General features: G+C 34.3%; 1 protein-coding gene across 4 annotated transcripts in view; it reads left to right on the plus strand.

Annotated features, from left to right (window-relative positions):
- Window positions 1–26,036, plus strand: part of FOXP2 (forkhead box P2) — a 344,924-nt gene that overhangs the window by 223,915 nt on the left and 94,973 nt on the right. For all 4 annotated transcript variants that reach the window (XM_018080571.1, XM_018080573.1, XM_008932480.2 and 1 more), the window contains one exon: window positions 4,006–4,095. In XM_018080571.1, coding sequence (XP_017936060.1) covers window positions 4,006–4,095 — 90 coding nt within the window. The remainder of the gene's footprint in view (window positions 1–4,005; window positions 4,096–26,036) is intronic.

A 26,036-nucleotide genomic window follows, 5' to 3' on the forward strand; every position in this document is an offset into this window, starting at 1 on the left:
TCCACATAATAGTTTCTCGTATCATATTTCTTTTGACCTCACTATCTGAAACCAATTACAGGAGATCCATTTGGGCTGCATCTATTTTCATAAGAAGCCTAGGCAGCAGTGTTTTTCTCAGAGATGAATATCAACATCAAATATCCTTCTGAGTGCTTTGTTATTTATGTTTCAGAGAGATTTTGTAGCCTTCAGCTCTCAAGAATGTGTCACGCTGTGCTGTTTATACATTGACGATATTAATGGGCGTAGATGTCATTTTTCATTTTAACGTCTCAAATGCAACAGGCTGATAGGTTAAACATTCCTGATTTTAAAGGAAAGATATGAGTGACATCTGTTTCCTAAAAATACACATATATTTACTTTTTAAAAACCAAAGTAATGTTTACCATCTTTTAGTGACAGCTTTCACTTTATTAAAATGATAAAACCTTAAAAATAATTTGAAGTCATGCTTACATTAAATAAAAGTGTTTGGAATAAAAAATTAAAGCAAGTTATATCTCATAGTATTATTGCCAACAAACTGCAAAATCTACAGCAATTTATCAACTTTAATAGGGTAAGTTATGTGCAATTAATTTTATTTTTGTTCTGCTTATGTTTTAGCTATGCCAAAGCTGCACAGTAGATATTAAGAAGTAGTGTTTCCAATAAATATTTTACTAGAAGACACAGTGAGTTCTGGAAACCATATGCCCAAATTTCCTGCTTATATAGCTATTACTTAGAGCATTATAATGATTTTCATTTGAGTTATTAAAATAATTTCTAATCCTCAGTTCCTTTTATTGCTTTTGTCTACATTGACTTTTTTTTGTATAGTTTTGCTAATTTAGATAACTTAATTAAGGAAAAGTGCCTGCTAAATGTGAAACAAATGTTATTGGAAACTAGATATGATTTTGAGTGCCTTACAATCTGTTCCTTCTTCTCTTAACTTGAGGTAGGACTCAACATAATTTTGATCTGCCAGATCTATAAGCATTTGTTAGTTTGTCTTAATTATATTGTTTTTAAACCACGAGTTATTATCAAATTAGTTCATAGAATTTTATAAATGATACACAGGATGTGTGTTTACTTGAAGTTTAGATGTTTATGAATTTTGAAAGATACTTTCAAGTTGTCGATTTATTGGCAAAGATTTAATAGCAGCAAATGAATTGGTAGAACTAATGTTTTATAATCTCATAATCTTCAGTTATGAATAATGTCAGTAATAATGCTTTGAAATTAACAGTGTGTTTCTGGGAGGTTGTTTACTGAGTAGTAAAATGTAAAGTTAAGCAGCACAATGGGAGAAAAAAGTACCGTATGATGACTTCTCTAAGAACAAAGGCTGACAGTGATTTCTCCTTATGAGTTTTAAATCATCTCTGATCTCTTGAAATTGTTTTCTGTTCTTCTTCTATCTCCTGTGTTTACAATAATCTAAACTGCCACAATAAGATCACTGAAGTATTCAGGTAGTCATCATTTATAAGACATTCTGTATTAAAAGATAAGCCTTTACTCCTTTAGAGATATCCCAACCAGCACATATGAATCAAAATAGTTTAAGTATTAGAGCCTTTTATGCAAGCATATCCTGTTGTGCTGCCTTGCTTTTTCATGAAGTGTGACTCTTTTTGTAGTTAGCTGTAGGAAGTCATGCTTTCTTAGTCTGATTCCACAGGAGTATGCTACCCACAATTTGAAATCATAATGTCTAGCTTAAGTCTAAGATACAGCAGACTATAATTCTCTAATTTTCAAGTACTAAAAATGTACAGCTTTACCAGACACTTGCTTACTTGTTTTATTGTATTGACTTGAGAGGACTTTGCTGCTAAAGATTAGGACACTGAAACAACTTGCCGAGTGTTCCACTTATTTGCAAGTGTACACCAGCATTATATCATTACAATTTCTTTTCCAGATAAAGGCCATGCAATGAATTTTCTGTGGCTGCTACAAATAAAAAATTATTATCTTGATGGTTTTTTTCCATTTTCAGATCTCTTCTCTGCTTCTTGTGGCAGTATTACACCAAGCAGTGAGGTTGGTTTTCCTCCACAGTCTCCCATGAATTCGGAAATGCAGTAGTTCTCTTGCTTGCATTCAGGTTTTCCTTTCAGAGAGCTCTAATGATTGAGAAAGATTATAAATTTGTCACAGATCTTCTGTTCTTGCCTTTAATCTGTGTTTTGTGCTTAAACCATTGGGACCGAATCCTGGTGTCCCTGAAATGAACACTATATTTATGTCTGATCTCAGGCAAAGGAGGACTGGCCTTTAGGATCTGCTCAAGAGCTTGGAGTACAGAAGAGATCGTGCTATTCACATAAGAAAGAGGGCATCTGGTGGTTCCTTGATAACAAAATATTTCAAGTGCACTTTAAAATATGCTAACTTTTGTTTATTTTTGGCGGAGAGAAGATAGTTCTGTCTGTCTCATTGCTTAGGTTCAGAGAAATGTATAGTCTTTGTAAAGCTGACCTGTAATTACTTGAGAATTTGATGAAACAATACAGGGATAGTTGTGGGAATGTCTTCAAATGTTAAAAGTCTGTTCTGCAAACTTTGTATCAGGGCCTTCTATGGGGAGATGAATCAATGTTGTTAGGAGATGGTGCTAGTGCATTCACTTTGTTTACTTTGGTTTTCTATGTCTGCCTGCCTTCTCAGAAAACTTGCTTGGAGCCAGACTGTAGCAGCCCTCTCTCTGTCTTTTCATAATTGATCAGGGGATGACTGCCTTCCCTGAGGGTTAAGACGTGGCAACTTTTTCTGTTTGCTCAGCATCTCAATGCAGTAGTTCAAACATTGTTCACACCAGCTGGCAGTGTAATGCCATATGCACATCTTGTCAAAGCAACTGTTGTCATGGATACTAGAAACTATCTTAAAAACCAGCTCATTTGAGTCTAATCAAAATAGTACCTTTCTTTATCAGTTGAGAATCTTTATTATTTTAGGGAACATTGATCAAATGGCATTTATTGCAGTACATTCCATCTACAGTGGGTTTTAAAAACATATAATAGTATGATGTATTGTAAAGCTGTAACTGCTATTTACTGAGCTGATTTTTTTAAGGGGGAAAAAATGAGTTCTCCAGGTAGTTTCAGTGGAAATGTTTTGAATAGTTTTTATTTATAAATAAATACTACCTTATAACCCTTGACATTTTAAAAATAATTTTATAGGGGAAAAATAATATAGATCAGCATTCTTTGTGTAAGTGGAATGTTTGTTTACATTTCATATGTTTAACTGTATTTTGCTGAGTTGGATTGAAAACGTAAAATAAATGAAAACATCATCTATTTTGATTGGGATACTGTCATCCCTGAGCCTGATCTGGTTGGTTGAGTACTAATTTCTTTGTTCTCTGATTTTCCTAAGAATGCAAATTAAAACCACTCATTTTTATTTGGCATTAAAACTGCACTCTTTTTTTTATCAAATGAGAGGTTTCTCCTTGAATTGTAAGTACAAAAAGTGTTTTTAATCTTCAATGAATATCCTTATTAATTCACTTTCAAGATAATCTGATGTTGATTTGTCAAATTTAATTACAGCTTCTGGTAACACTTGAAGTCTACTTGCTTTTACTTCAAATTGTAATATGAAAATGCAAATTGAATGATAATTTGCAAGGGAGTGGGCATTTTAGTTGAACACTCAAAGACAAGTTCCTTGTGGAAATGAGGCTATTGATGCAGTTTATGATTTTTCCTCTTCAAGCACTTCAAACAAATTAACTTTATTTCCTGCAGGATTTCATGTACATCCATAAATTCTAGTGAAGTCCTATATATGTACTTTCAGAATATTTTTTTAATGTTTTAAGTAAAAAAAACCCTGAAGTCTGAAATCTAGCAAATACAAATCAAATAGGAGGAGATTATGTTTGTTCAATTGGACTTTTACCTAACATTAGCAATGAGTAACTCATTTCTTTCTAGGAACTGGTTGAATTTATTTGCTTTTTTTTTTTTTTTTTTTTACTTTTAGGCACTCCAGGCAGCAAGGCAGCTGCTTTTACAGCAACAGACAAGTGGACTGAAGTCTCCTAAGGGCAGTGAGAAACAGAGACCGCTGCAGGTTAGTAAAGAATCTTTGCTTTTGGGGCCTTAATCTCAGGGAAGAGTGCTTGCTCACACGTAAGGGATGTGTGCCAATTCCTGTACTCTTAATAGCATGCATGTGCTTATTCACATACTGGAGGTTACAGTCTTCTTGCTGCTGACTTCACAGAAAAAATCCACTATAGGTTACAAAGGCCTTTTGTGACTATAGATGCTTAAAAGGTCTACGACTCAGTTCAGTTGCTTTGGTATACGTTAATTCTTTATAGGCACATAATGAAGTTGGTATGGGATTTTTATACATACAGAGATTAAATTGTAAAAATGTGTTAAGAATAAGAGTAAAACATTATCTGGGGGAAAGAAAACCCTAAATCATTCCTTGGTACTATATCTAGGTAGCAAACAGAGAAGTGCTCAGAAACTCAACACAACTACATGAAATTATGAAGGAGCTGCTTCTGCCATTTTAGAAAAAAATATATGTCATTAAGTTTCACACTAAGATGTTGTTGGGCTTCAGATTGTGTTCACAATAGAATAGAAGGTCTGTTACTGAATAGTTATTTTAAATGCATTATTAGTAAAAATATAAAAAGAGTTTTAGTCTGGGAAAATTTTATGTGAGTGAGTCTTTTTCGTGGTATTAACTCGTTTTTTCCTTATTCAGAGTTCCATATGAAATTGCATTTTGCTGGCAAAACTTGTTCTCTCTTTCATGTAGACCAAATATGAGTGTTTAACTGCTGAATTATATTCTGTTACAGACAGTTCTATTTTGTTCGGAAAATTAATAAAAGCACCCTATCATTCTCTTCCTCACATCTATTTTTCTGGGTGTGCCTTTATTCTCTTGGGTCTTCCCCTGTTTTCTGATGAAGTAGGATTTTTTTATCTCATTTTTAGTTTTAGTTGTGCATAATGGAGGACCCCAGGCACTAGAATTTATCTTTTTCTCCACCAGGGAGATGTGAAATTCGTTCACTTGTGCAGTTTTTGTATGTTATTCATATTGTCTCCTTTTCTTTGTAAAACTTGGTGAAGCAATATTGGGCACAACAAACAGTTCCACATTCCTGATCGGCTTTCTTCAAATATACTCCTAAAGCTGTATTTATTTGCTCAGAACCAAACAAGAACTTAGGAATATGACTAAAGAAAGTGGAAAAAAAGGAAAACATCTCATGTTTTCATCCTGCTATGCTGTAGTTTTAGTCCAGTCCAGAGACTGAGTCCTGGGACCTTCTCGGCTTTCCATTCTTCAGCATTGACTTTGCTTTATATCAAATATCTTCTACACTAAAGGCATACAAGAAGAGTAGCCATAAAATCAGAAGCTTATGAACCACATAGTTTTTTAAAGTTTTTAGAAGCAGAATTGGTGATCTTGAATTGGTTGAATAGAGGAAATGATTGATTTAATAAATACTGTGAAAGTACTTTATTCTGCCACCTCCTTGTACTGAAAGACAACACTGACTGTCCCAGAAGTGTACAAGATCCATCTTGCCCTATGTCCTGTTCTAAACTAGATTACATAAAACACTAAGGAAAGTATATGAAACAGGCAAAAATAGTGATATTTTCCCAGTATATATTTCCCAGTGATCTTACTTGAATCCTACACCTTGTAAACCAAAGCAGTTCAGGAGCTACAGACTTCTCTGTTCACATTCTCCATCCATTCTTAAACCTTGTTTTCAAGGCTAAAGAAGTCTGAGGGTGCACTGTTTGTGGTAAGCGTTGATGAAAGGATAGAAAACCATGTTTGGAAACAAAGGCAGCCATACACAGGACCCAGAGGATGATAAGATGAGGAAAGAGAGTCTTATGCTTTCATGCTCCCAAAGCACTAACCTTGACTTGATGCCTTTAAATGCCATGGGTTGGTATGTTGTAGAGTTGGCTGCATCAGTTTCCCAGGAGGAGTCAGCATCTCATGAGTCACACTTGTGAGGCAGGAAGAAGAAAATTAAGCAAATAATTTTATTTTCAGAATTGTTACATGCTCTCTAAAACCTAGATTACTGCTCATGTTTCCAAATTATTCTTCTATTATCAGCGTGTACACATCGCCTCTTATTGGCCTTGAACACTTTATTTGGTTCATTTTTAAAGGAGAGGGAAAATGGAATTTGCTCCCAGACTTTGGTTTATGTATCAAATACCATGTAAATTCAGGTATGAGCACAAACTCTATTTTAATTTTGTTATTTAGTGAAAAGGTTGTTTTGAAAATGCGTCCTTGGAGCACTTGTATTTCTGTCTTTTACTGTTCATTATTCATTATGTAGTGGAAATTCATGTTTTGAGCATGTTTCCTGTTTGACCAAATACTGTAATATGGGTCATAAAGTTGTACAGTATTATTGATTTACTATGCCAAATTTAATGGCAGCTTTAGCCAAAATCTTCTAGCAGTAGGAATTGCTAAATGTGTATAAGGTTTATAAGACAAAAATAGAGGTTTATAAGACAAAAATACTTGTGTTTGTGCTTAAGAAAACAGACATCTCCCAGTATTTTATAATACTTTAAAATTAGTGTGTATCTAATTTCCTCTATTTCAGAGCAATTAACTAATCTGGCAACTGGAGATATGTTAGAACAGATTTATAAATCTAGTAAAAATGTAATAGAACTTTTAAAACTAACTCACACATCTGCTGGCAAATTCGGGTATTAGGTAAGCCTTGCCGTTGCATCTCTTGTGCCCTGTATTTTGATGTAAACCACTCTTTTGTTCCACATGCCAAAGAGGGAAAAAAACACAGTACTTATTTTAGTGGCCGTCTTTTTCTGGGGGGGGGAAGTAGCATATGGTGCTTTTATGTATGTTGTCTCTGTTATTCCATAATGCGTCAAGTATTTTAGTGACTTACAGCACCTACTAGCTAATCAGCAAGTTGAAAGCTGATTGAAGAAACCTTCAAATTTGTGTCCTCAACTTTGCAAAAAAAGGGTGTTGGGTAAGTTGTCATGTTCTACTGTGCTTTACAGAGGGTATGGTTTTAGGGGAACTGCTGATATTTTGCTAGAATAATTTAAGTGTCTTTTGTATTCTCATGGAAAACCTTTATAAATTTACTGCTAACTATGTGATCTATTTTAAAAGTGGAATGTTGTACTGGAAAATGTTTTAGTTTCTGATGCAGAAGTTACCCTTGTCTAGTAGTTATCCTATATATTCAGGGACAGGAGGTTTATATTTAGGTTGTGAGTTAACAGAATACCTGCAAAAACTACAGTTTTAAATAGACATTTGTCTTGATCTACTATTACTTTGATTTGCATTTGTCTGGGTTTCACACTGCAGATGGTGTAACCATTAGCATGTCTTATGTAAAATAGAAGAAGAAAAACATCCCTTTTGACAAGCTTGAGTACCAATTTTGGTAGTGATTTTACTTTCATATATAGATATCCGAATAAATGTATTTGAAGCATGTTTATATATGCCATTCATTACACTGATGCACCAATTGAATGGATCTGATCAGTACATACATTGATTAATGACATATTGCAAAATAGCTGCAGAGGGTTTGTGATGAGAGTTGAGGATAATGTTAACCTGCATATGATGAGTTAATAGCATTTACTTCTTTACTGTGCATCCAGCAAAACATTGCAGTAGTAAGGTTAAGATTTTTGAAGTACTGGTTTTTGTTTCAGAATATGTTTCTTTCCTGGAGAATCTGTGATAGTGTTAATCCATGATGAAGTGAACTGATTACTTTCAAGGATTTCTCTCCTTATCACCAAATTTCCATATTAGGCATAACTGGTAAAATGTCACTTTGGCTCTTAGAACCTGTAGATCATTCTCCTAGAGCAGAAAGTCACTGTCCTTGTGGTCACTGAAGAACCCGGTGTCATTTAGCTTGAATTTTAAAACTGGAAGCTTTATTTTCATGTTACATTTACAGTCCTGAGTGAAACTTGTGGTACTTCAAGAACCTCGCTGAACACAAGCATAACCCAAAGGCAAACACTGTCAATTTTCTGCCATGGAAGGGTGTTTGTGTGCAGCATTGCAAGTATTTCCCTTCCAGGTAGGCAATCTTGATGCTTAGACTAATCTGTCCATGATACACATACTATTGTTGTCTGCATAGCATAGTGATTTGGACACCTAGTTGTGATTTTACATGTTTGCTCTAAGAGCTATGAAAAGGCTAGTTATTTTTATTCCTTGTAATGTCTCTAGAGCAGTAGCTTATTTTCATACAGTCAGACTTCAATTAGAATAAATAGGTAATTATCTTCTGTCCCATGAATTGGTTAGGGTTTTTTTTTCCTTCAGGCTAGGAGATTTGTTTCAACATCATACTAATGCATTCTGTAAGAGGATGGCATGTCATGAAATCATGACTCCTGGAATCAAAGGGTTAAGCTCAGTGTGTACCAAGCCTGTTGTATAAATATCATGCTGTATGGAGTGTTGAGTTGTTATGGTAAGCTTTGTTTATTTAGCATGAGCGCTTCACTGAAGTGTAATCATTTGGTAAAATTTGGGAAAAGTAAGTATACACTTAAGTTTAATTACTTAATGTTTATTGCATTACTGCATAGTATCGAAAGGATCTATTACTTTTAAAGATATTGAAAAGGCAAAAATTTAGCATGGAAAATTTAGGATTAAAAGATATTCATAGTCTCTTAACCTACTCTCCTTGCTTTACTCTCTTCTAGTTTGGTCATCTCCCTTTGGTTATTGATATGGGTCTGAATTTAAAATTCATTGCACATAGTAAATAACCAAACATATAATTTATATTGTAATTTTTAGTTACTTTTTTAAACATGTAAGGAGCTGATGAGAGATAAGAATTAGAGAATGTGGAAAAAAAGAAGCAAAACCCACTGCTTTTAAATTATATCCTCTGATTTAATGTACAGGGACTTCAACCATGCATGTGTAATGTCAGTAAAAAAATTCCCATTTTAAAAACAGCAAAAGAATTGTTATGGATGTAACTTAAAGAGCTTTCTTTGCATTACATTCAACAAAAATAGAAATAAATCTAACTGTTCTAAAACTGTCTTTCCAAAACTGTGTGTTACATATTTCTGTTTATCTAACGGATGCTGCTAAGCATAAGAAGTAGGAGGATTTTGTACATGGTAGAAAGCACTGATTTAGAAAGATGCAGATGCTTAATATGGAGTGATAAACAGTCTTTCTCCCTCTTGAGTATAATTCTGGAGGAAATGTGTGGCCTACATAGAAGCAAACATTGAGGCTTGGGGTAAATTAAATTTGGAAGATAGCTGCCTGAAAATCATGAGTCCCATTTTCCCTCGTAAGTCTCTTAGGAAGAATATGCAGTTATCCTCTAAGGTGCAGAAATGTGCATCAGTGATACCCACTTTAAAGACACGGGTAACGCCAAGAGATGGAGAGAAGGCAAGGAGTTATTTTTAGGTAAGGTGTAGGGGGAAGGGAAAGGAGAAATAACCATATTCAAGCTTACATAGTGTAGAAAACAGGAGTTCCACTAAGGTAGAGAGATAAATATAGTAATAAAGAAAAAAAACTTGGAAGTTTTTTCTTTCATTTACAGTGGAAGTGTCAGTATTACAAACTTACTGGGAAATCTTATTTATATAGATAGTCTGCTCCCAAGACTTATGTCCTGTCTTTGATAGCCTCTTTTACTTGTGAAAACCCATATTTTGCATCACATCCCATTCACTGTAAAATCTTTCACTAATGGATTTACTATAAGACGCATTTTACTCTTGAAAATTTTCGATATTAAAAAAGTACATCTATTAAGGAAATGGCACTAGTTAATACAGTTTTCTTTTTAATTTAAAATTTATATCAGTCACCTTAAGGTGTTATCTTTTATTGTAATTTTCAGGTATATAAAATATTACAGAAGAAGTTATCACATAGTGATATTATGCAAGTGCTGTTTACAGGTATTGAATATGCAGAATACTAATCAGTATTATTATGTGATCAGGGATTTCAGGAGGCATTTTAATATTAAACATATGTCTGTGCAGAGTCTGATGTGTCACTCTATTACTGTGACTGTCCAGGAGTTGTCACCTACATCACTAACACATCATTCCTTTCCCCCTTTCTCTCTTGTTGATTCTAGTACTTCTAGAGGATGGGGAGGAAGGGGAGAACACACATTTCTTCACTCAGATTTAGAAAGGCAAACCTTCGGAGAGAATGCCTTGGTCTTTTCATGGCAGCTTTTACATGGCAAACCAGCAGACTCATCTTTCCCTCGAGGTAGAATGTGCAACCTGTCTGACACCAGGAAATAGTGCTGTGCATGGGATAAGTGGTCTGGATTTTATGTAATGAACTATAGGAGTCTCCAAGCGCTACTGAGAAGTTTCTTTGCCTTGCTTGAGCAGCTTGAAAGCTCTGTCCCCACTAGCCCTCGTGGTGCAACCACCACACATGGTTGTGATTGCTCTTCTTTGGGCTGTGTGAGTAGTTGCAGTACGATGCTGGGAAGTGCAGGTTTCCTTGAGCCACTTCTCCAGTCTCTTGCAACAGGTCGGATCAGCCTGATTCTCTTACCAGCTGGCTCATTGCCCAGAAAAGCTTGTGAAGAGCTGAGAGGGAATGTGTGAATGGTTCACCACTCAGTGTGCGGCTCTATTAAAGGGTCTGCTCCCAGGCAGGGCCCTAATTGTGCCAGTTTAGGATCTCACCACTCACACAAGGGTCTCCTGATACTCTTGAATTTGAAAAACGCATTAGTGTACGTTGATTTAGCATTTACCAAAGCAGGAAAAGCAACTGAACAAAATATTCTGTGAATGCTCTAGATGGATGTAGATGTTTAAAAATTGTTTCTAGTTAATTTATTATTAAGGAAAGTCTCTTTGTTTTTTTACAGCCAGAAGGTTTTTCGTTTCATCAGGCAATTATAAAAGTCAAGGAAATTTCCTGACAAAACCAAAGCTCTGTGACTATATAATGAAGGTTCTTCAGCCAATAGTAGCATATGCAACTTTGCACATGAAAATTCAGTCTCTCTCCACGGCGATTCAAGGCATTCCTTGAGCAGATTACTTCCCATACTTTCCGGATTAATTTTTGATTTGTGAATTGAATTCTTTACTTGACATTTTCTAATTGTTAGACATTTTGTAGTTTGTGTCGTAGTTGTCCAGTTACTCTACCGAGCAGGCTGACTTTACCGGGAGTATGAGAAGCAGGCTAATCAGGAATCTGAATGTATGCCAAGATCAACAGAGATGTTAATTTTAGTTTACCTTCACTTGGGCTGTATACATGCAAAATTGTATTAAAAACTGTTAAAATAATCCAAATGATCATACAGTTCACAGTAATGCTATAGAAGAAAATCGTTACTATGTGTGCTACTGAAAAAGCAGTCACATAGCGCAGTGGAAAAGCATAACAGCCCATCTTTTTGTGAAAGGGGGTTGTCCAGCAATTGCCACTTTGATATTCTAAGTCTTTTTATGCCTTCTTATGCTTCTAATATGATTTTCTTCAGATAAACAGATGAAGGTGTTATGAAAGAGAATTAATGGTAAAAAATTTACTAAACACTACTTCAGTGCTTTACTACTTGATTATGTGAAGCTTTGAAAAGCAATTGTATAATAATATATGTACAAAGGGAACTGTACAGTGTGTCAGCAACATCAATATGCTTCAAGGATTTTACCAAGAACCTGAAGTATAAATGAAGAATGAGATTTTCCCCTAAGTGTTCACAGTAAATCCATTTATTCAATAAATATACTCTCAGACTTATAGGAAAGACAGCCTCCACAATATCGAGGAGAATGAATGTAGTAACCCAACATCAGAAAAAAAATATCAAAATCAACTCTGTGCTTGTAAAAGTGATTTCTAAATTGATGCAACTGTACTATAGTGCACAGATAGCTATGGGATGGATGCTTGTGAAAAATCAAATTACCAAATCAAATTACAAAATTAAAGTAAAATATTTCCTAATAGAATATGTGGTGTGAAGTCATAGGCAAAACAATGTATGTTTCTGTTTTAAGGGTAGGGTAGGATACCATGAAAAGCCTCATGTAGCTAAGGTAAACATGAATGAACTATGAAAAAGAAAGCTTCTCACTATGCAGAGAAGAGAGTTTCTGGAATACTGTTCTGGTAGAAGTGCTGGCACCAATAACCACCTCCCATACACACTGCCTACTTAAGGATACAGCCTGACCAGCTTAAAAAGGGATTTACATGAAAAAAAAACAACTCAGAAAGTATCTTCTAGTTCTGTAGTGTTATGGGATTTTTTGTTGTTGCTGTTTTCTTAAAAAAGGTAAGGAATCATTGAAACCATTAGCAAAATTCTAGGGAACAGAATAGTGTGCTGATCTCTCAATAAGCATGGTGCACCATATCAACAGATTATTTTAAAGGGATTTTAATGCCTTCTTAAAATTATAAAATTTACATTAAATACCTTAAAGAACGTGATAGTTTATTATTTTTTTCAAAAGTTAATTTTATTGTCTCTGTTGCCTGTTTCATGAATAGAAAACACTGAAGACTAGATAGTAACTGGAATATAGTAAAATACAGGTACCGTACTAAGTTCACAATATTTCATCTATTTAAATTCACTTTCAGTGTATGATCGTTTTCTTTATTTTAATCCTCACTTGTTAGATTACAACAAAAGATAGTGATTTCTGTGAGCCTAATCTAAGTAGCTGTATCTTTCACATCATTTTATATAGTCTGAATTTTTTCAGGCTGTTAGATACAAAAATGTATTGACTTCATAATTATCAGCAAGACTTGTAAGAAATACCACTGACTTAATAAATATGGGCATTTTTAATAGGAAGACTTTCATTCTAAAACTAATTTGCTTTTCATGGCAAATGAAACAAGAGTCAGAATTTATTTTTAAAAAACCCCACCAACTTTCAAAATATTTTTTCTTTGAAAAATACCTACTTTCATGATGTTTTAGAGTGTTTATAGTGTTGAGGTGGTTGTCTCATACTGCCTGAAAATAAAATTAATTAGTCTAACAGCCCACTTATGAGATCATTATTATTGCAACCATTTTAGAGCCTGGCATATAATATGACCCAATAAGTCTCAGAGTCAAGATTAAGAGAGAGAGCTCTTTTCCACATTAAGAAAAGTCATGGTAGTTTAGCATTTTGCAAAGTAGTTTAGTCTAGGAAAGTGTTTTGTTCTGGTTTGCGGTTTTTTTCTGGGTGGAGAATACTTGTGTAGAGTTCTTTGAGTGAGTATTCAATCATTGTAATTGGACTGGTGTGGTACAGTTTTACTGTAATACTAGAGCTAATACCTCTAGAAACAAATAATTATGACTTTGTGTATGATTCTTTAGAATATTTGTAGTTAACAAACATAAGTGCTATTGTATCAGCCTTAATATTTGTAACTAATAGTATCCTAAAGTACGTCCAGAAATAATACTGTTTAACAGGCAGCTGTTAAGACTAATTTCTTAATCCTCTGAGATTTTGGTAACAGTGTCAAGATAAACTGAAATATACCAATTGATTATAGGACTTGGACTGTCAGTAGAAGATATTTATCAAATTTCATTTGATTTTTTGGATTTTTTTTTTTTTTTACTGTGAGTATAGTAAGAGAGTAGTTATAGGAAGTACTTTTTGGAAAGGTTTGAATACAGTAATGACATCATCTTTAAAATAAGTTCCAGTGTAATGAAAACTCACAAAATGATTTGATAATGCTTTTATTATGTGTGGAATCATTCAGGAAAACTCTAATTAATTTTACTGATAGCAGAATTTGACCCCTTCTTGTAGTTAAGGTGCGATCTAAGTGTGTCAGAGATGTTGATACATGATTTGCACAGAAATTGGTTCTCAGTTAAACCTCTGTGAATGTCAAAGATTTTAGGATGAACTCATAAACAGGGAAGAATCCTTGCTGCTTAAGTCACTATTTTTTGTCTGTAAAACTGTCAACAGAAATTCTAAAAGGGTTTTGAAAACCTTCGTTTTAACTGGCAGATCATTTTATATTGTCCTTGTTTTTCTGTTGGTGATTACACCAAAACCACAGAGCTTTTAGAACGGTGCCACAAAAAAGGTGAATAGGTTGTTCTTCCTCTTTTCATTCTGAGATGTTTATTGTTATGATTTTCATTTCATTACATATCAACATTTTAGTGTTATTATTAATTATTAATTTTCAGGGTTTTTTACATAAGAATAATATCCTTTATAGAATCATAGTTAGTGTGCTTCCTCTGATAGAGAAAAAAACAATGAAGAACGGTTTTTATCTAGACACTTGGCCTGACCACCAGTCCACGGTCAAACACCCACTGTTTTTAAAATTAAAATGCAGTAGATTTCATCCTCAGTTTTGAACTCATTGTTAGGATGAAACTTTTATTTTATTCTTCTTAGTAGTTATGAAAAGCTTTAGGTTAGAGATTTGGGTCTTCTTGTATTATTAACTGTACACAATTTTAATGTGAGTCAGATACCCAGAGAGCATACAGTGCATTCGGGCACCACTAGCAGAGTGCAAGGAGTCAAAAGAACTGCAGAGGCCCATGGAGACATGCATCATTGACGTACCTATTGAAGTGGGACTGAACAGCAGGCAACTAGTTTATACTCGTACATCTCTGAGTGTATTTCATGCCCAACTGTATGAGCACAAGGTATAGGTATACATTATTTACACTTTTCAGGGAATACCAGAATCCATTGGCTCAAGTTTTGAATAATACTGAGTAAAGGAGAAGGAGATATGATCCATACAGATCCTAAGGTATCTCTGCTCTTTTTTTATCCCTCCATCTCTTGTAGTTCATTTTTTGTGTTTTATACCTGCAGAGTTGCCTTTTGACTACAGCTACAAGTACTGAGGGTTCACAGGATGTAGTTGTTCTCTTGCAGTTCATGGAGTAAGACATGAAATTAAACTGAAAGGTTGATGTAGGTTTTCAAGCAATATATATCCAAGCTCTGGAACCCATCTCTATGTTTGTCTGTCACTGTGGTTGTTCTCTCTGGGCACTGAGTATTGACCACTGTAAAGGCAGCCCAGTAGGCTAAATTATTATTTGGTTTCGTTCTGTGTGCCATTCTTCCATCTTTTCAAGCACTATCGAGAAGCCAACATATTTTAATTCCTGATGACTTACTTTCGGCCATCCAAGTGACTTGACTTCCCTCTAAGAACAGTCTGGTTCCACCAGCAAACTTCATGTTACAAATCATAGTCCATTGGACTTCTCACAACTACTTTTAGTGTACTTTGAAGACTAAAATCCCTCAAAGTATCTAACCTTTCCCAGTCCAACCTCTTAAGGAACAATTTGCTTTGTGATACAATACTGACATCAGGATGATGCAGTGTGCATTTTGCTAGCTATGATTACTCTGCATTGTGTTGAAAAGATTGGATTAGTTTGATCGTGCTCAAGAAAATAGTTAATCCCTTAAACAATTTCAAGCTACCTAACCACTTTCTAACACCACAGAGTCAATCGGATGCTCAACGTGTCATGATATGAGAGTGATAAAAAAGGGCTCTTCAAAAAGGGAAAGGTAATACCTCGGTTCCATTGGAAGCAGCTATATGGCTCTTCCATTAGTTTGTAGCTATGTTACTACTTTGACCATACAGGCAGTGAAGCCTAAATCTTTAGATTCTTGATCAGGATTGCTGTGTCTTTCCAGTTGTAAGGGAAAAGGATCTTCCAAATTTTATGTCTTCAGTTCCTATTCAAATAACCTACAGTCAATAAAAAAAGGAGAAAAAGACTGCCCTCTGTAGAAGTGAAGGGAGCATTTAAAAAAAACCACAACACAATTCTTAAAGTAGGTTCTGTTCTTTTGATGTATCAGTCTATCACCTACTATTAAGTTAGTGAAAGCAACCATGAAACACTGTATTAAAGTTAGGTATAATTGCTAATTTTAATTTTATTGTGGGGTATAGTCCACATACAACCTTATATAAAATACTGTTATGAAAATAGACAAAATACAAGTCTGTTATTGACTGTCTTCTGTTCTGAAATAAGCTGAATTTCAATGCCGTAGAAAGTTAAGTTTGTACTAAAAGAACATGACAAGGAGTAACTTAGTGGCAGAACACAGACCTAGCTTGAGAGAATATTTATTTCAATATGCAGTTGAGGCATTTTTGTTGTATTTCATGTATTTGGTATGTTTCTGGCTATACTGATTTGCTGATTAAAATATCAGATATACATTTAAAAAATAATTGTTCAATGTAAAAGTAAATCTTCTATATGTTTGATCTCACTGAGAACAATTTTATCCCCCCTGATTTTCTTCCAACTCTGACAAAAGCAGCAAAGAAATTGTACAAGGAGGTATTAGAAATTAAAAAATATTTTGGGTTTACCTTTTCCTAAGACCAATGTCTATGTTTCCACTCTCTCAGAGATCCAAGAGAGGAAACAGTACTTGGTATGGTTATGATAAAATGGCTCACCTTAACCATTAGACATATATGAAAGATTAGGGTATGATCTTACTCCTAGGGGGCAATTTATGATTTACATCTCTTACATTGAGGCTAATTTTAGATAAAAGATTGTGCCAGTTTTTTTGCTGATCAACTCTCCCTAGTGTAGTCATCCATCCCACTCTTCCTTTGATAAGAGTGTTTATCATTGGGAAAAAATATGAAGGGAACTGAAGGCCTCATCAGGAAGAATAGCTGCTTTTATAACCCTCATGGAAAAGTGTGCATATCAAACTCCACAGAGATTTCTTTCAAGAATTTTCTGAGTTTTAAAATGACGGTACAGCTTTGCATTTGAAACGAACTATGAACAAATTGATGTAGGTATCATGTTGTGTCATTTGATGCACTTGTCAGGGTTTTTAATCTAATATTAAAAGATTTGCAATATGTTGGGCATGTTATCCAGATTCTACATGTTATTATACTGGTAGATTTATTTTAAAATAAATTTGATGATATTTTTGACTTTTATTTTTTATTTGTTCTTTAACAGAATCCTGGTTTCTATTAATGTTTAACATCAGGAGGTGCTTTTCTTCCTAAACTGGGTATTTTGGATGTACAAACCTTGGTTTAATGTGCAGGAACTGTTTAACTTTGTTCTTTCTTATTTTGTTTTGTAAGTGTATGTGTGATTGTGTTATGTGGTGTCTAGAGGTATAAATATTAGTTGACATGTCTATCTGGTTGGGTAGGACTATAGCAAACAGTGCAATTTCTTCTGCTACATCAGCACAGAGAGTTTCTGAGTCATTTGACTCAACTACGGGGATGTTTCTTAGTGTGCCTAAAACCATGCTCAGCAAAGACTGATGCAGTATCTCATCCAGTCAACCTATAAAATAATGTTAAATTATGAAATTTGTTTTATTTCTTTTTAGCCTGGAGAGGCTAAATATTTGGTGGAAGAAAGGAATAGGAAGAAATTTCCCAGTCCAGAATCCTGCTAAGTCACCTACTAGGAAGTACCAGACATCTGTATCAAAGTAAATGATTCCCAGGAGGTATGCAGCGTGGCCTCTGCTTCACATTGTAGAATGTCTCTCTTTTACAAAATCTTTTTTCCTTTTTATTGTGTTACAGGAAATTGATTACTATTAAATTAAATATACACAATTTTAATATCAAAAAATCTCAAAATAATTTGTCTAATTCTTTGCCCATTTTCATTTCTGATGACAGCTTAGCATGGTCCTACATCTTGTCCAGACTGGTTATCATTTTTCTCTGCTGCAGTGCCTGATTTTGCTGATAGTTAAGATGCCCACTTGTTTGTGCTGTAAGGCAAACCTGGAAAAGCAGTGTCAACTCATGTTGACATGACAGCTTCAGGCAGATGCCATGCTCTTTTCTGCACTGAAAGAATCATATAAAGTACAATGTTATCTCTATTATTACTTTAATATAAAAACTTTTACACTTTTTGATAGCCAACAGAGGAGCTGATATCCTATATTACAAAGCTCCTGTGACTGAGTGATGATTCAGTGTCAGAATGGCTGAGATTGTTCAAACATGGCCCAACAATTTATAACTGGACTTTATTTTGGTGATATGAATTTTATGTGTAGCAGAGTATTTGATCATGGATCCCAGGTCAAAAGCATATCCATCCTAAATATTTGTTCTAAAACACAGAAGAGTCTTCTCTCCTTTCAGCAAAACCATCAGTTTAGAGGTTGTAGACAACACCCTCATTAGCAACACAGGCTCTGTAACAGGTTATTTTTCCTGAGGAGGCTGTGGAAAGAAGAGCATTGGGTTCTGTGTCTGTGCTGCTTATTATTCACTGAAAAAGAATTTAGAATTAGTATTAGTATTTAGCATTTTGCATTTGGTGTTATCCTTCACAATCATCTCTGTATCAGGCATATGTGATGTATTCAGTTATTTCCCACATGTGCTGCCTTTCCGTCATCTTTCTTTCTGTTTGAATGAGTTTAACATTACAGAATGGGGCCTAATGACAGCCAGAATGTATAGGAAGAGAGTCAATGTATTAAGTTACTCAATTATTTCTTGTTTGTATATCAAAAAAGGAGCAGCATACATGTAGGAAGAATGTGTCATTAGTGTGTGAACTGTCAGTTTGAGTTATCAGTCAACTGTGGTTATGTTGTTCCTCTCATGCTGCTGGCACAAAGTTCAGAGTTTTCCAAAAAGTGGAAAGTAGTGATTTTGAAAGAAAATGAAGTGGTGACCATTCCTTCTTATTTTGCTTAGAGCGTAAGAATTTTGTTGGCACACTTTCATTGTACTATATGGTGACTGCAGATGTTTTTAACACACTTCACTGGAGGTGTATCTAGTGCAATAAGCTGTAAAATATTGAGTGTCTATGTGTTGTTCATCTAGTCATGGAAATTAAATGCTCATTGTTACAGGAAACAGTAAAAGAGTAAAAAAAAAAGGCAAACAAAAAAAAAGGCAGTTTAACCACTTTATTTTATCTCTAATGAATATAAATTGTCCAACCAAAAAGCTTTTTTCTATGGGTTCATGTAAATTCAAAATAAGCATGCAAATGGAACAAAACAAAAACTTGATAAGAAGGATTGGTGTGTTTATGTGACTCGGTGGCATATTCAGATTATGTGGTGTGATTTGTTCTGCAGCTGCTTCAAATTAAGAACAGGTGTAGAAGGCAGATTATGCAAATATTCATATTAATGTAATTGTGAAATTGGTGTGTTTATCATTGTGCCTTTAAAGAGTAGACCATACTCTTATTTTACATGTAAATGAACTTTATTCTTGAGAGCTACTACTGGATAATGAGCTTATAAAGAAGAAATTTCTAGCATATGGTGAAACATTTCTAAAATGTGACATTTTCTTGTGTAGCAATTTATTTTATATATACTGTATAAACATATTATAATCTGCTTTGTCTTCTTTAGAAAAATATATCTATGATGCAGTTTTAAAATCTAATTCATAGAACTAATGAACTCATATTTCTTTGTTGTTATTTTTTTATTTCATGTAACCCTTTAGTAGGACAACTTTTGATCTTCAACCATTTACTTTATATTTAAAAACCTTTATAGACTTTATGCCTTGTTCACTTTAAATCTCTAAGAAGTATATATTGGAGAGAAAATGTGTTTAAAAAGGATTTTTTACTTCCTAAGACCTACTCTATTTAAACAATCATAAACTGGGTATCTGAGTTAAATATATATTTTTAAACATTATTTACCTCATGTTGCTAGTATGCATAGATTTTTGAATGATTGCCTAAGCTTTATGTTATTTTTGGATTAGAGGGAGTTGGTATCAAAGGATGTCCAAAATTAAGAAATTATGGGAGCTTTTTATTTTCTTATAATACAGACCTAGTTAACAAAAGTTACCTGTTATAAAAATCACAAAGCACTATGAGTCTAAGTGTTAGTGTATTTTCTTCCTTTTATCTTTTGCACATGGTATTGATTCATAGTAATTTATATTCTGTTAAAAGAAAATACTAGATACTTGTTTTTATATGTGTCTGCATACACATATACATATATACAGGACAATTTTATATATGCTGCCAATGAGGTATGTCAGATATTTGAAACTGAGCTTTATGCACTGGGTGGGATACTTTTAACTGGGAATCTGGGCCAAACAGTTGAGAAAATCCTTGATTCTCAGGAAGCAGAGGCTGAGGGCACCAGCTGCCAACAGCTGGCTACCAGGAAAACAAGACTAGAACAAGGTCTTTCTGCTTTTCTGCTTCCTATGGCTGTGGCTCAGATGGGCTTTCCTATTTATTTGCAAGAAAAAAAAAAGGAAACCCTGTTTTGTTTTCTGGATATGTTTCAGGAAGAAAGCAAAAAATTATAGTTATTGAGTTCAGTGCAGTACCCAATGGCATCAGTTTTCTTCCAATTCACTATCCTCAAAGCTCAACTGGTCTCTTCATGAGAGCAACCTAAAAGGTGTAAGCAGGACATTTAAAGAAAACAACTCTTTCATTAGAGTTATTTTTCTCTAAAGCACTCTTCAAGAAGGGGAATGACTTTATGCTCAGTAAAGTCATCCTTTAGCAAATTATTTAAAATTGCAGTGATTTACGACGTGCTTAAGTGGTAACTGTTTGCTTCACAGCCTGTTAGCTACCTATAAAATCTTTCATTCAGTTATTAGCACACTCTTAATGGAATACAAACTATTTAAGAAAGAAAAGACTGGCAGGAATTTCATTATGTAAGCTGAAGATGATAAAGCTTTTCTATAGGGTTAGCCTGATTGTATAACTTTAAAGTACAACTGTCAACCGGATAAAATGGCAACCTCTTTTTCTAATCAATTTGAATTATATGCATCATTTCAGTAGGATGTTATTGTGGGGTTAATTATCTTTGCATTTAGAAAAGTTTTACTTCCACTTGACTAGTTGTCATTGGAGATGTTTGCATGCAGAAATGTTATTCATGCTGTGCAATATGGATACCTTCCAATGTCACTTAGAACTCACCATAGTTATGCTTTCTGTCTCAGAAATAAAGAGGCAACTCGGACGTTGTTACACAAAGAAGATTGTGTGTATTGGAGAACTGTGTGATTCTATCACCCTTATAAATCACTGCTTTAAAACAGTAGGAACGTGGTCCAAGCTCTCTTGACTCTATTACATTTCTCACTGACTTCTGAGGGAAGTCTTTTGAGGTTAGGAAAAAAAAAAGCCTGAAAATTGAGCAAAATATAGCAAATAAAAAGACAAAAAGGTGTCTTCCAGTAACATTAATCTCTTTTTAATGCTTCTTGCACTGTGTAATTGACACTTACTTGAAGTTATTTAAGTTTTAATTTTTTAAAAATTATTGTGGACTAGTAGTTACTTTTACATAATTTTGTTCATTGTATGGCTCTTCTGACCGCAAGCTTCAGAAAATAAATAAGGGATTTTAAGAGATGAGTTTCTAGTAATTTTTTTGCAGTATTAGTGGAATAAGAGATTATTTCTGCTCCAATTCCTTGATTTTCTTCCACAAGATGTTCCAGAGGTGGATGGATTGCAGCCATATATATACATGTCTTTGCACTCTAATTTTGTTTCCTAACTTTCTGTGAGCAAGCGAAATAGCCACTCTAACTTCTGCTATTATGGCACAAGTTAATTCAGTTATTGAAATAGGACAGGCAGAATACCTGCATATTTGTGTCCCTGTTCCTCTCTGTAAAGGCAGCTGCGAACTTGATGTTAAATATAGTGATACCAAATAAAAGGATTTCTTTACCTTTAAATAAGTATTATTAAAAAAAACCAATCAACAACTACTTCAGTAGTCTTCATTATCTTTAGTAAATACACATTTAAGGCAGCATTTTTATGTGGAATACCGGCAATTTCCTTGGCCATACGGATTTTAACCATGTAAGTAAGTAGGACTGGATTTGGGTATGTTTGCATCCATTTATATCATTTTAGTTGCCTAAGTCAGGACCATTGCTGTTTACATCCACAGCGTGTAGGTTTTCTCATGGAGAGTTCTGGTTTCAGGAGTGGATGATTGTTTGCTTTGTTGAGGTGCACAGATACTGATAGTTACCTCAACATCTGTATTATCGTTTAATTAGTCTTGCTCACACATGAAGAATTAAATCAGTCCCTGAGTCGGAATCAGGATAAATCTGATGCCCAACTTAGACTGGCAAGGGTACCTAGGGGTCTTTTGCTCTCCTCTGCAACTGAAAATAGTCCATCCATTCATGTAACCTATAAATTCTACTAAGCAGATTCTCTGATACTGCTAAGAATCACCTAGCAAAAGAGACATTAGTAACTCTTTTGATTACTCTTGCCCTCTTGTAGCATATCATAGCTGGGGTCCTTGAGGAAAATCTATCAGTTGTAATAATGTGTTAGGAAATGTGAAATGGACATTTCTTGGACCCTTGTGTAGTATAGCTTTATTGACTTGAATTAGGAAGCTGGATCACACTACAGCATTGATCTAACAATTCTAAAGGGGAATTAAATTTTCAACACCTGAAAAATGAACTGTAGGCATATGTAATTACTTAAAATTATAACAAAAGATGTATTGTAAAGTCAGACAACTTATATACTTTTTATTTATAATTCATTACGCCTTATGGAAGTCTGCTGATTATAAGATGTGCAGCATGCATTCATATCTATATATACAGATTTTATTTCTTTCTGGAATGACAACACATGTCTTTTTACTTTCCTTATTTTTTATTTTCTTTAGCAAATCAGAAAATAAGATTAATCATTTTGGTCATGTGGGAGGTTCTATTTCCATTCAGTTCAAGACTTTTCCTGTGCCTATATTCAGTAAAGATCTCCAATTTCTGTCTCATTAAAGGATCACTGTCTTGCAATCCTTTTATCTTCTTTGCATTGCTACTCTCTTTCAATAAAGGAGAAAAAAAATACTAAAAAAAAAGGCAATCTATCTCTGCCAAAGCTCAGAACACTGTCACTCCACGCATTAGTCAGCAAAGTAGCTTGTATAGCAAAAGACTGTCCATCTTCTTTTCTCTGCTCAACAGTTGGAGCTTTAAAGCAAGAAATTTAAAATTGCTGTTGCAAATTAATGTGCTATGCAACTTTGTCTCCAATTCACTGGCTAAGCTGAACCATCTATTATGTTAAAAGAATATGTGGGATGTTACAGTACCAAATGGTGCTATTTGAGGAACTTTGAAGTTGTACATAGAATCACAGATATGTTCTTTAAAATGTTCTAAAGAAAACATGTTTCCTTACTACTTTTTTCCCCCATTCTAAATTCTAATCTTGGGGCCAGACTTTCATTCAAGTTGAACACTCAGGACTCCATTGGCATCAGTGTAAACTGCAGCTGCTGAACACCTCTACAGATGAAGCTCCAAAGTGTTTGGGAAAATTCATGGCTTCAAACTAGGCTAAAAAAAGATATTTTTCTGCATAGACTTAACCAGATTTTGTTCATATTTATCAGGCGATATTTAACTTTTCCTAGATACGCAAAAAAGATGGTAGGTTTTTTCTTTTTATTTTTTTCATTTATATTGTATATTGTGAATTAAGTAACAATTTTTGAGGAGTCTGGTGGATATTTTGCCAAAAGCTTCTAAAATTGTGTGGGGTGTTTTGATTTTAACCAAAGTTACAGCTGCAGAGCTGTAAAGCAGTTGGTTTTGCTTATTATGACTAGTTCTACAACTTGTACTGTTTTAAATTGCCTGCAATTAGCATATTTCAACCTTATTTTTAGGTTTAAATTGCAGTGTGAGAGTGTGCTCTCCTCTTAGCTAATTAGTGTTATCAAGGAACAGTAGGTTACCTCATTAGTACCATGTGCATTTAATTAAAGAAGAGAAAATTGGAGTTAACCTCATAGCTAATATTTTCACAGAGTGATACGATGCCAACACCTTCAATTGGAGTCACACCCCTGTGTATCTAATTATTCACTGATGCCAAATAAGGTTAGCAAGGATACCACTATGCTGTTGACAAAATAATTTAGATGGAAATCTGTTTGCTGGTTTCTGATATGAAATTTCAGTTAGAGCAGATTATTTTTATTTAAATATGTTGTGATCACAAGATATTTTTATCATTCCTTCTACCCTCCCTTTTGTGTTCACACTTACACTTAGGAAAGGCCAAGATTGCATGAGGCACTCAGTCTCAGGCAAGCAGTCTGTGATCCTAATCTGTACCTTGCAGGTGTTGTAGCAATTTAGATAGAACCATTTTATTTTGGCTACAAGTATTGTATAAACCAGTACAGTTATATTGTACTCATGGAAAGAATAATACACAAATAGGGCCAGAGTACAGGTGCCTGCCCTTTGTAAATGTGCTCAGAATTTCTTATGGCTTGCTTTGCTTTAGAATTTTCTGCTTCATATACTTCTAGAGGGCATGACCTAACATGGAAATAAGAGCCCACAGCTCCTTAGGTTTCAGTGAAGTTGAAGGTGCTTATTGTTTCTAGTCTAGGCACTGTAATTCATGTGTGTTTACCCGCAGAACAGAATTTTTTGAATGTATAACAAGTGGATTTGTCTTCTGAATTTTGTTGTCCAATTCTGCTATATGACAAATCATTTTGAGCAAGCCATCCATAATCTCCGACTCAGTTTTCCCATCTGTAAAATGGAAATTCCATTACTTCATGCATGAAGATGATTTAAGTGCAAATAATTGTTTTTTGCACAATGCTTGAGTATAAAGCCACCTTGTATATCAGTGCATATATGATGCCTGATCAACTTCACATGAAGTGTGTTTAATTATTGTATCTGTGGGATTATAACTGAATCCTTGAAGGAGGGGTTTTTCAATTTATTTACAAAAGTCTTCATACTAAATCAAGTACTTTCTTGACTGTTCTTTCAGGTTACTTATCTAAGGTGCTTATAGTGGCATATGAATGCTTTAAATAATCACTTTACAAGCTTAATTATAACAAACCATCTTGGACATTTATCACTGCTGTTCAAATGAAAATAATGACTGACCTTTTTAAATTTGGGGATTTTTTCTTATTTTACAGTTAAGTAGAAAAGAGGCTCTTCAAACATTGTGCCTTTCTCAATTAGTTTTCCAAGCTGCTGGCCCTTCAGGATCTATATTAAGTTGAAAGGAATTCTTTGGATTGAATGGCAGTGTGGAACTCTGAAGTCAGTTTAACAATTGGATGAAATTTCCATGTGAAAATAAATGAACTCAGTATTCACTTACCTAACTTTTGTTTTACATATTGCTGCTAGAAAAGTATACCATTATACGATAGAGTGATTTATCATTTTTTCCTGTCTAAATATAAATTATTTTTTTAATATGATATGCTCTTTAACTGTCAAGGTGCTTTAAGGGAGAGTTCAGATTACAAAAATATTGTAGAAATTAAAGAATAACGAGTTTTCAGTCCTCCATATGTATTTGGAGAAAACTATGTGAAAACATGCAATCAATACAAGTCCTTAGCCTGACTTCATATGCTTTCTCTGTGTAATGTGATGTGAAATAGAGACTGGTTTCATTTGTATTGAAGAAAAACTGCAGCTCAAATTACAGCCCTTGGTGGTATCATTGTCATCTCTTTGAAAGATCTCATTCAGCTCTATCAAGAACAACCAGGTAATAAAGTCAGGATCTACATGGTGAATAAGCAATGGCTTGGGTTTGGTATTGGTTGGTTTAGTACTTCAGTCTCAGCATATCTAGTGCCTGGATCTTCTTATAAACATCCACACAAATGTGTGAAGCACAGATCAAACTAGGAATGAAATTTTATATATTCATTTCAAAACCTTAATTTGTGTGAAAAACATCTAAAGCAGAACTTTTATCTGGACAGCTTGTCAGAGAATCCAAATCATTAGTTGTAGGACTTTTGATGGCTGCTGCAAATTTGATGTTCCCTATCTGTAAAAATATTTGGTGGAGTTAGGACTTCTATGGGTAAATTATTAAGTGATTAAAA

The sequence above is a fragment of the Manacus vitellinus genome, unplaced genomic scaffold, assembly GCF_001715985.3.
Source record: "Manacus vitellinus isolate BGI_N305 unplaced genomic scaffold, ASM171598v3 scaffold_5_pilon, whole genome shotgun sequence".
NCBI lineage: Eukaryota > Metazoa > Chordata > Aves > Passeriformes > Pipridae > Manacus > Manacus vitellinus.